Genomic DNA, 11,954 nt, shown 5'->3' with positions numbered 1-11,954 from the left:
CCTCAGTATTAATGTATTTATTGAAACTTTTGCCAAGTGAAGGTACTGAATTTGTGTTTCGGTGGTAATGATGGCGAGCGAGCGAATGTGCTGTGAGTTTACGTACGCCATTCTCCACGCTCTCTCTCTTCTTCTTTATTTGACCGGACTGTGTATTCTCTCTCTCTGGGTCGAAGGCACTGAAACTGCACCACTGCAATGGGCTTGCATTCATGCAACTTTAGATGTCCATTCAAGCGCGCTCGTTGGTACTCTGAGGTCGCTGTGTGTGTGTATGTGTGTGTGTACATGTCGATGGCTATCGCTTATGCTTGAGCTCCATTGTGGTTAGAGGGATGGACATACAGTGATATTAAAAGCTATCTTTGCATTGTGTTTTCTCTTTGGAAGGTTGACACACCTTAAGACATGTATTTAGGACCACTTAAGATGACAGATGTTTTTTTTTTTTTTTTTAAAGAGTTAACTTTGTGTAGTGGTGTACAAATTGAAAGTAATGTATTTTTTTGTTTGATTTTTTTTCTTTTTTTCTTTTTTAAGTATACCAAATGTAAATTCTGTACAATGAGTGTGCCAATCCCCTTTCTTTGTAAAGCCAGATTCTTAACAAGTGCCAATGTTGTGAAAAATCAGAGGGCCTGTGAATTTCATGGTCCAGTTTTTAAAACAAACACTAAGTATGATTAATTAACAAAAAAAGGACAATTTTATTCTATATTTAAGATTAATGATGAACTGCTGTTTTTAAGATAAGTGTCATTTTAAGTGCATGTGTTTGTCAGGTAGGGGAGGGAGTGGGCGGGTGAGATATTCTATTCATGCAATGCCCTTGAGAAAAGGGTCCTAATGGTTATTGATTTACAGTATTTTAGCCATATTTCTCTTTTTGTATGTTTCATTTCAACCACTGTTGCCTGAACCTCATTCAAACATGAAAATGATTTTTACATAGCCTTCTCCTTTAAATGTTTTAAATTGGAATAAAATATGTTCCTATACTCTCTTATTGCATCCTTGTACAGTCCTTGTATAATTTCTGAATGCATTCACCACATTATTGAACTGTTGGTTTTATACATCACATACACTATACATGTGCAGTAAATATTAAATTAACTCAAATGTGGCTGGTTTAATAATGTGCTTTAAGTGGAACTAATTTTACAGGATAACAGGAGCTGCACCAACAAAGAAGAGCTCATGGAGCACACCAGCTATCAGGAAGGTGAGTTTATGTTCTGCAGCTACATACACATGTGATGTGATTCATTTTACTGTTTACAATAGTCGTTCTAAAAACAAGGTCAGCACTCCTCAGCAACACATTTTTAGGTATTTACCTGAGAATATTTCAGTGTAATGTCTTTAAAACGTGCATTAGATCATTCTAATATAATGATACTGTCACTGATACACAACCCATACATGACTGTGTGCTCACAGATGTGCCCTGTCCTCCCGCATGCATCCATGATTTTCAGATGAATTTCACACGTGGATTAATCGGCTCACAGCACAGTTGTGCTTCACTTGAATCAATCTTCTCTGAACTCAGACCCTTCCAGCATCTATACAGTGCTGCTTGCCTGTTTGTGAGCACTTCAGAATATTCTGTACTAATCAAAATGAAATGTAATGTTACTGTTATTGCAGCACAAGGGTTCACACAGCAGACTGTGACGGTTCACATACTGTTAATATAATCACATTGGATCATTATCCTGACTGAATACATGACAACGTGAAACGTTTCATTTGTTTGAGTAGGTTCTCTTTTTCCACTGTCAGTAGATGTTTTGGGTCATACTTATGCAGAAATATAAAAATTAAATATAAAAAGGCTTCACAAACTTCTGAGCAGCACTGTGCTACTGAGAATCTGTGATGTTTTTATTTAATGTTTATGTCACTGATCTGGTGCCAATTAACCTCATTAGCTGTTAGCTGTTTCAGCCGGTGTGTGTGTGTGTGTGTGTTTTAGCATTACACAACAATCCAACAGTTTTTAGAGGTGTTGCTGACATCTGATTTAAAATTAACATGGCCTATACAGAAATTTATGTTTTTCAATGTGACAACAGGAAGTTCTTTAGTTCAACATTTGTGATTGGTTGCTTATTAATATTATTATTAATATTATCATTGTTGTTGTTGTTGTTGTTATGCTAAATGACGCACACACACCAACCAGCCCCACCATGAGCACTGAGCCACATGCTGTGGGTGGATATACTAGGCAGGAAGTGGACCAGATTATTATCCACAGAGTTGATGTGTGAGGAGTGAATTTGGACCAGATGGACGGAGAACTGGGTCAGAGGATTTCCGGAAGACTCCAGCCCAACTTGTGGAAAGAGTCCACAGGTCGTGATTTTTCGTGGGACCTCCCCACGCACCTCCTCCTGCCGCGCGGGCGCTCGCGTGCTGCTGACCTGTCCACGTGAGGCGCTCGCTGCTCAGACATCAGCTGCTGCTGCTGCTGTGGTGTAGATCCGCGCCGTGTAGAGCGGCTCCCCCCGGCTCTTCTACACGCCGTGTTTCTGTGTGGGGCGTTCAGCTCGGCAGCGTCTCGCCTCTCCACCACCAGCTCCTGGAATGGACTGACTTTCTGGCTTCACTTACCGCAAACAAATCCACTCTCATTTCACAGCCTCAGGTTCAGACAGGAGAAACGTTCACAGCTTCAACTCGGAAAAAGATTTCAGTTTCGAGTCCAGTTGTATCCTGTCAGGTTTTTGTCCTTACACCAATTTGTTGCCGTTGGACTAAAAGCGGAGATTCAACTTAAGCGAACCCGCAGACATTTTGTTATTTCTGGGTGTTACACCGGAGGTTTTTCTTCACTTTTTCATCAGCGTGCTCGCAGCTGGCTGAAGGAACTGGAAGCTTTGAAGACGACAGAAGGAGACATTACGCTAGCTACATCCAAACACCTCAGTGTGTGTGTGCGCGCGCGCTAGTGTGTGTGTGTGTGTAAGATCTTGTGTGTATGTGTGTGTGTGTGTGTGTGTGCATAACGTTATTAATTTACATGCGTTGAGCTCGCACCGCTGCCGCTTGTGCGTTGAGGCGGAAAGCTTTGCAACAGCGATGAATCATTTTGACTGACAGCTTTTGAAGAATTAGCTAGCTTAGCCCGAGAGGAGCCAGGCACTGATGGTGGTTTCCTGTTCACACACACAGTAAATACGGGGTCGGGACAGGTACCGCTGAATGCGGATATCACGGCGACTCTTTACCTCGCGTTTATTCGGCTTCATTTTTAGATTTTTGAGGGGGGCAGATCCCGCTAGCTACTGTTAGCTAGTCATCCTGCTAACGCTGGACAGCTCCTGTGTTAGGCTGGGCAAGCTGTGGACAAAGGACCAGAGGAAAACATAAACACCGGCCACACAGTTAATTTGGAAAAGGAAGGCAACAAACAAGGAACTGACATGATGTTTCCACAATCAAGACACTCAGTAAGTGATTCTTTTTCTTTTCTTTTTCTTTTTTATATAATGTGACATTTGTGCAGCAAATTAGGTACCGAGTGTTTTTTTTCTTGGCAGGTTTAGTTAGGAGGAGAAATGATTTATGCAACTTGTTTTTAGTGTAATGTTTTATCACAGACAGGACATTTATGGGACAGAGGGAAAGTGCTGTAAAGTTCTAGTAAGTTCTGCAGAAGATGTGCGGTTGGAAATATCAGAAAATATTCTGAATTTGCACTGGAAGCTGTTAAACTTTGTTCCAGGTGATGTCAATGAAGTCATCTTCAAATGCATGGTGTGTCGATTAAGTCTCATTTATTTTACAAACGATATTTAAAAAAAAAAATAGAAAAAAATGGTGTCCATACAAAATGCACCTGGCAGGCTGACAGGAAAATGCGCACATCTCCTCTGTTCCCCCTAAATCTCAGGTTTCCATGGTAACAGAAACTCAGACCAGGCCATGCATTCATCAGTGATGAGGTCTCCCAGCCCATTGGTCATACATGCATGTTTAGTAACTAGCAGAACTGTGTCACTTGGTGCAGTAGAAGTGCCCAGCAGTAATTCTATTAGTTGTGGGTTTCTGATTAAATTGTTGTTGTTTTTGGTTGGTGTCTAGTCTGAAATTAATATTATTAAGAAACCTGCCTGCTCTGAGATATGGTGTTTCCCCCCTCTTAGTTTTGGTTGATCATTTTGGGTATCTAGTGCAAGTATCAATCAGGCACACCAGCAGGTAGACTGTTTTGTTATTGGGGACTGTGCCCTTTGTGTCTCTCTGGAAATGTGTTGTTTCCACCACTAGTTCTTTGAGCAGCAGAAAGGGTAAGTGTTGTTTGCTGGAGCTGGAACCTGAATGTCTTGTGACATGAATGGTTTGCCCTTTGGCACTCAGTCTGTGGTTGACTGATTGTGCTGCTGCTGCTTCTGCTGCTGATGCAGATGATGGTGATGATTATGTGAGTCCCCAGACCTGAAAACAGGATGTAAGGATTTGGGAACCTCTGGTAGCAGCCTAGCTTGTCAGATCAATAAAATCCCATAAAGGTGTTAAAGACCAGTAAGTTAAAATGCAGATGTTTGTGTCTGAAAATCCAGTTTGGAAAAAACTTCATTATCATTGATCATAAATAGTTTTACAGATATCATTCATTTTACTCTGAGTTTTATCTCAGTGGCTGCAGTAGTTTAGTACTTGTTTAGATCTGACGCCTTGTTATCTACGTTAGAGTAGTTTTAGCATGAGGTTGGACCAATTATTCAGATTGTAAAATACGCCCTATTTGTGGATTTGTGGAGTGTAGAACAGCAGGTGAAAATGATCGGTGAGAAGTTAGATCAGTTTTACTTAATGAAAATGAAGGGGAATGATGATTCGTCAAATAAACAATGCAGTGATTGAAAACGAAGCAACCGGGTGTGAATAATATCTGTGGAAAAGGTTGTGACGGTGCTTGTTTCTTTGTCTTCAAAAGCAGGTTACAAACAAAAACCCATGTCATGGTTGGTGCAGCTCCATGCAAATGATGACAGAGACTCGTAGACTGCTCACTCTTTGAGCGAGAAGCTGTGATCTTTTGTTTTCTCCTGCGTGTCTTCACTTTTATTCTTCACAACAGGAACCCCTTTGTGGTTGCAGTGTATGGATTATGGATTATCAGAGTTTATTAATTGTGATGTTAGAGTATATTAGTTACTTGAACTCTACATTCCAAGGATTTGTCCCTTTCAACATTTAAGCAACGTTTCTTAGAATATTTTCTGTCATCTCTAAAAATGCATATCACATAACCATTCTCTGCGAATCACAGGAACAATAGTGTCCCACAGACATGCTGTGTTGTCACAACATTGTGCCTTGAACTTTGTCCCTCTTTGTCCCTCTTGCTCTCATCCATCACAGTCCCTTTGATTATATGTTTGAACATAAATCTAAGATGGGGGCAGCTTTTTTAAATGTCTCTTTTTTTAAGATGTCCTAAAAGATTTGAGTCATATGGATGCAAGGCATGAACGTAGCAAATGTTTTAAGATGTAGTGGTGGTGGACATCTTACAGCCCTTCTTTCAAACAGTCACCTCCTGATGGGGTGAGAACTCAGTCACCTTTTTCCAAGGTGAGAGCAGCTGGGCCACTCCACTCCTGCCCGTCTGCCTGTCTGCGAAGTTATTTTTTCTAATCCAATTGAGTGCCCTTATGCTGCTTGATTGGAGTATTAAGACCCAGCGCACAGGATTAAAAATGGGTTTTGGGAATTTAACATGTCTCTTCACAGGAGCTGCAGCTGGTCCAGTCTTAACTGACTACAGCCATTCATTTCCAACTGCCTCCACTGTGGCTTTCCTCGTTCTGTTCATACATACATGTCCTCCCCTCCTTGAAATCTTGGCTCTTTTCAGCAGCTGCTGCTGCTGTCACAGGGTCCAAGGATGGGGAGAATGTGTGACACCCATATAGATATGAGTGTCACAGATAAGGAGCTGGAGGATGAGAGAGTAACAGCACAGCTGCATAACGACAGATGATGGGTCTCTCAAACGTACTCACCCTCCTCTAGATCTGCTTTCTCATTTATTCTCCTTTTCTCACATATGTAGAAATGTTAGCTTTAAAGTTCCTTCTTGGCGTATGATGTGAACAAAAGCTTTACAATTCCACAGTGGATGTACACAATCAAGGATCATCTTTTGTCAGCTTTGCCCCTTTGATAGCAGCAGAGAACCCACAGAGGAAACTATGTACATGATGGTGGTGATGTGCGGTTACATTGCATTAAAATAATGATACAGCGTTTCCTGTTGCCTTTACTGAGATGCTTTAAGCAGTTTATTTTGTTAATGTGAATGTGAAAGGCCTAATGGCAGAGGACAATCTGCTTTTAGATTTTATATATACACAAGAGATGGATTTTCTTTCTCATCCTGGGAAGTTTTTTACTGTTTGTCCACTGCTCTTAGTGCTCTAGATGGGTTTAAATTACACTGGATTGTTTTGGTCGTATAGATGCATATTATCTATAGAACTGATCAGGTGTGGCCTTATACCGTATTTACACAGGAGTTGGCATACATGCTTGGAAGCCTTGGTGTAGATGGCAGTCAATTCCTTTCCTATCTTTCTATTACATCTATACTCATAGAGCCTGAAATTTTCCTATTGGACACAAAAGCCAGATAGTAGTGGGTCTTTCTATCCAGTGTAAAAGAGAGGTTTCCAAGTATTAACAGGGATCCCTTTTTTTTATTTATTATTATTATTATTATTATTATTTAAACAGGCACATTTTTAATCCCCTGTTGCAGGTTACGGGCACAGTTCATTGGTTTAAGAGGGAAAAAGCCCTCATTTGATCGTGGCACTGTGCCTGACCCAGTTGACAGCATTTGCCATATTGTTTGGGTGTTGATTAATCCTAATGCAGCTTCAACAAAGCTGGCTGTGGTGTGAAAGTGGAGCAACAGAAAGGCCTGGTGCCAAAGCCAGAGAGTACTGCAAGTAATATGGAGGTGAAATCTCTCAAGTCTCCCCTGAGCCCATGCTCAACTGTAGAAATGGCCACAGGTTGCAGACACACACACACACACACACACACACACACACACACACACACACTACCACCTCCTCCTCCTCCTCCTTGTCTCCCTTTATCATGCGTTTCCTCCCAGATCTGATGTAGTGGTGGGAGGGTCAGGGGCAGAGGGTGCACAGGCATTATTAAGCCCACTTGAATTAACAGAACAGCCCCCAGCCTTTTCTCTAAAGCCTCCAGCTGGGGGGAGCTTAATCCCCACGGTCCCCTGTCTTGCCCATTAAACAAACTCCCCCCACCCCTGCTCCATCGCTCTGCTGCACACACACACATTTCTCACTCACAGACACACACAGGGAAGTGTGTGTGTCTGTGAGTGAGTGAGAGAGAAAGAGCTACAAGCCTGGCTGTGTGTGTCTTTTGATGGGGGAGTACTGGACACTGCTGGTAATTATTGCTCTAGTACATGCATAGGAATAAAAGGATTTTTCCCTTACAACATCAACAACAAGAACACACATACACACAGACATTCTTACCAGCCTCAAGAGTCTTATCTGCTTTTTGTATGTGGGGAACAAATTGAATGTGGGGCTTGACACACGCAGGCCAGCAGATGTCTGGGTCGCTAAGGTTAGGCCAGCTGATTAGCATGACAAACATGGACCTGCATACCCCCCACCCCTCCCAAACACCACCACCCTGCAGGAGGCCCTACTTTTGAGTGGCCGAGTTGAGGCCACGGGTCACAGGTGATGTTGATTTTTGTGAAGGGCCACAGTGGATGATTGTCAAAATGCTTTTGGGTTGGTTTAAAGGGGAGGGGTGTAGACTGGTGCAGCCTTTCTCTTGTTGATCACACAGACACACTGACTTAACTTTAAGTAGGCAGAAAAGGTGCATGTGAATGCCCATTCAAATGCTCACTTGTACTTCTATCAGCTGGCTACATGTAGCAAGCTTGTATGCCCATAAAACTGTCCACAATGGTGACCTACGCAACTTTTCTACTTCATTCCTAAAAACAGATAACACAAAAGCAATAAGAAGAAGCCAGCAGCTTTCCTGTGTGCTTTGTATTCATTTGTTGTAAACAGTGCACACACACACACACACCTTATATGGAAGAATAATTTTGTGTGCATGTACACAACACCAGGACATGTCTTTAAAACACATGGGATTCACTGCACTGGGTTGTTGTAGGATTGCAGTATTCAAGCTTAAAGCAAACATGGGAGTATAATCATGTCTGATTTTTTTTTTTGGTTTAGTATAAACATGCAAGGGCATCATGTGGGGATCACCTGAGCTGGATTATAGCTCAACCTAGCGCTTTTCTTTGTAAAATATCAGCCAACACTTAGGACAGAAGTATTGACCAAATACATGAATTTGTATATTGTCTTGGTCTCAATATTCACTACTGATTCCTGCCAAAGCTCAAAAAATGGTAACTAGGGCTGCTCTAAAATTATTTGTAGGACATAAAATTTTCTAGGCTGCATAGCAATTAGGGAAGCTAAAGGAAGTGACCCCTAAAATGCTGCAACCCAATTCTTAAGTATGATTGCTAAGAGAATAAACTGCTTCCCTTTGGAGTTCACAGTGTACACCAGAGCAGCATCTGACTTGATACTGACAGACAATGTCATTATTTTGAACTTGCCTAAAATTGATTTTCTCTTGTAATTATAAAGATTTATTTTAACACTGCATTGCCTGAAATATTATTGAAAACAAGTCAGACTGTATCTGATCTTCTTTGTCAGCTCGGCCCGCTTTGCTTTACACAAAGAGCTGCAGCAAACCAGAAAGAACATGAATATAAATAAAAACAGATGTCGGCTGAGTGGTACCAAATCTGCAGAGCCGTGTGTGTGTGTGTATGTGCCTCTGCTGCATTTATGGAAGCAGCATGCATGCTGTCATTTTACAAATTCATGAGTAATTGACAGCTTAGTTTGTGTGGGATGGCCTTTTTTGTATACATTTAAGATTGTGTTTGTGTGCATTTGTGTGTGCGTGCATGCCTGAAAGATGTTCTGTGTGAATACAAAAAAAATTTAATTGGCAGTTAGTTGGCATGTCATGTTCAGATAGAGTCAAAGGGCTCATCAGGTAGTGTGCATGTGCATATGCATTTTGTACGGGTGAAGTTGGATTTGGAGTGAAGAACAGCGTCAGTATTCAGCAGTGCCCTTCTACAAAGAGAATGTAGGAGGTGGGAAGAGAGAAGGTGGTTGGTGGAGTAGCCCTTCCCCAGAGCAGACGGAGCGATGGGCTGGAACAAAGCGGCTCGATGGGAGGCGGCATGATTGGCTCGGCTTGGCCACGGCCCATAGAATTGCCATCATACACGACAATGCACCAGTCCAGACAAGAGAATTAGCTGCTCAGTTCATAGGCCAAAGAGCATTAAAGGCCACAATTGAAACAATATAATGCTTCATCCCTACTAAGATCCCCTTTTAGTCACCATGAAAATTCCCAGCAAACCTCAATTGCTGGAGGGGAAATTGAGGACAGACCACAATCAAACTATACTGGTTGCTGGTGTGTTGTATTCAGAATACAGGTTGGCAGGTGTTATCCCTGTCCTGCTGTGACAGAGCTGGCATCCTGCTGTTCCTGAGTAAACACCAGTACCTGTCAGTTACGTCGTTGGTATTTGCGACAGGACGTCCTGTCAGTGTTACACAAGCTAAGGACATTTACACATAGAAGATAGAGCTTTGTTTTAAATAGTGCTAGGGTTTACCTTAAGCTGGATCCATACTCCACAAGAACAGAGAACTCCCTTCCCCCTGCCGACGTTACACCCACAAAATGACATCATTTTTCTCTTGGACCGCCCGTTGTGCAGTGCTCTCGGACACATTCCCTGGGCAGAACTTTTTCTCTCAAGGCTGTGCGTCAACCATGTTGTGATTGGTCGGAATTTATTTTGGGCGTGATGAATGTGGAGAAGCGCAAGAGCTTCTTCAGGTACAGAACACACAGACAGGAGGAGGAAGTACAACGGAGAAACACAGCGCACAGAGGACAGTGTCTGTCCAAAAGGTGGCGATAAAAACTAATCCCAGTATTGAACCTCACATTCACAGAATTAAACTCACACAGACCAGAGGTCTGCTACAGTCAGCTACACTGATCTTCTATCTATTGTCATGCTGTACGCCATCTTCCCTGAGCATTATCAGCTCGTTAGGCCAGGTAACCACGACTGTGCGCACAACCTTTGTCAACCTTTTGTGTGTGACGTGCGCTGCATAGGAGGGCCATATGAGGGAGTTCTGCACACACATGTCTTGCGGAGTATGGTACCTCCGTGCCGAGACAAACTTTTTTTTTACTCTTACCACCCGTGGAGCGAGTTCTCTGTTCTCTGTTCTCGTGGAGTATGGAACAGCCTTTAGTGTTGAAATGCTTTCTTGGGACTTTCATAACAATGTCTCACAACAGATGGCTCCTGATGGATGTGTTCTTATAAAATCTGTGTATTGGAGTGGTCAGATAAGATAAGGATGAAAAATGAGACAAAACTTCTGTATGCCCTCCTGATTCTTGTTTCTCTTCTCATGCAGTCCGACAGATCTGTTTCACTGAAAGACTGCTGCATACTGCAGCCACAGGGTGCACAGCAGTATGGTAACGACATTCAATAGCAGAAGATGTCAATGACTGATCATCAGCTTGATGTGTCATGGCTCTTACAGGTGAAGGTGAAGCATCTTTAAATGCTTTAACCAACCTTTTTTTGGACACAAAGATACTGTCAGTCTAAACATGGCATCATGATTCAACACTCAAAATGAATGGATCGAAATTTGAGCAGCTGTTCATATAAAAGAACAAAGTGCAGGCCCCTCAGAAAAGAATATAAAATAGAAGTTCCCTAGTGTCCCCACCATGCTTTTATTGTCCACTTACTTGTTGCAAACAGAGGGACTAATCTTTCTTTCCTCCCTCCCCGTCTTTCCTCTTTCGCTGACGGTTGTAAGTAATAACCTTGGTTTTTACAAGCAGGCATCAATCATCTGCACAACCGTACTGGGTGTAATCTTAAAGCCCCCCTTCTGCGCGCCTGGCTTTAATCTCAGCCATGGTCTCCAAACCCACAGTCATGTCGGCCTTACCACTTTCCCCACTCTTGACAAATTGCCCACTTCCCTTGGCTTTGCAATCTCTTTACTCTTTTACTGTGTGTGTGTGTGTGTGTGTGTCTGTGTTTGTGCGGCATCAGTGTTTGCAGGGCAGTGTGCCTCAACTGTCATGTTTGTGTGTTTGTGTGTACTGTGTGCTTGGCTGGCCTTGCTCATGGGGTCAAGATAGTTCTGCAGAGGGTGGGAAGCCAAGCCATGCCAAGCCTATGTTTGCAAGGGCACTTCACTCGAAGTGATAAAAGTAGAATAATCCCCTTTAAAGCATCTTAACGAGGTCAAATCTGTTGGGCAGCAAGAGGGAGGTGTGTGTGTGTGTGTGTTGTGGGGATAACGGTGCAGAAATGGGGGTAAGCCTCCGCTTGGTTTGTGAGAGATAATAATCAAAATCAAATTCCTGGCCGAAACAGGATTAGGCTCTCCCCGCGCTCTAAAGCCCCTGTCCAGAGCGGCTGAAGACACAATCCTATTCCTCTGCCTCTCCTCTCGCACACATAGCTAACATAGCAAGGCTTTCCTTTTGGCCCAGACTGAGCTGGCTGTGGTGAGCTTGGATGCAGGCCAGTTAGCCCTGTCCCTCTTTCAGATCACTGGGCTCATATGCTTTAGACCGAACACTAATCCGGGATATTTAGATGGAATTGTTTGGTTGGAGCTATTCTTAGATGGAGGATGCGATCTTGTTTGGGGCTGGTGTATTAGCAAAAGGCTTAAGCCCTCAGTGTCTGGCTCGGTGAATCATGTCATGATGGATATTTGCTGAAAGGTTTGCCCAAATGTTAGACA

General features: G+C 42.7%; 1 protein-coding gene across 2 annotated transcripts in view; it reads left to right on the top strand.

Moving 5' to 3' along the window:
- The first annotated feature begins 2,544 nt into the window (after positions 1 to 2,544).
- Positions 2,545 to 11,954, top strand: part of tle5 (TLE family member 5, transcriptional modulator) — a 35,216-nt gene continuing 25,806 nt past the window's right edge. Inside the window, exon 1 of one of the 2 annotated variants that reach the window (XM_028404371.1) lies at positions 2,545 to 3,461. In XM_028404371.1, the coding sequence (XP_028260172.1) occupies positions 3,435 to 3,461 (27 nt within the window). In that variant the 5' untranslated portion in view covers positions 2,545 to 3,434. The remainder of the gene's footprint in view (positions 3,462 to 11,954) is intronic. The other variant, XM_028404370.1, reaches the window with a different exon arrangement.

The sequence above is a fragment of the Parambassis ranga genome, chromosome 4, assembly GCF_900634625.1.
Source record: "Parambassis ranga chromosome 4, fParRan2.1, whole genome shotgun sequence".
NCBI lineage: Eukaryota > Metazoa > Chordata > Actinopteri > Ambassidae > Parambassis > Parambassis ranga.
This window is presented reverse-complemented; position numbering and strand designations above follow the sequence as displayed.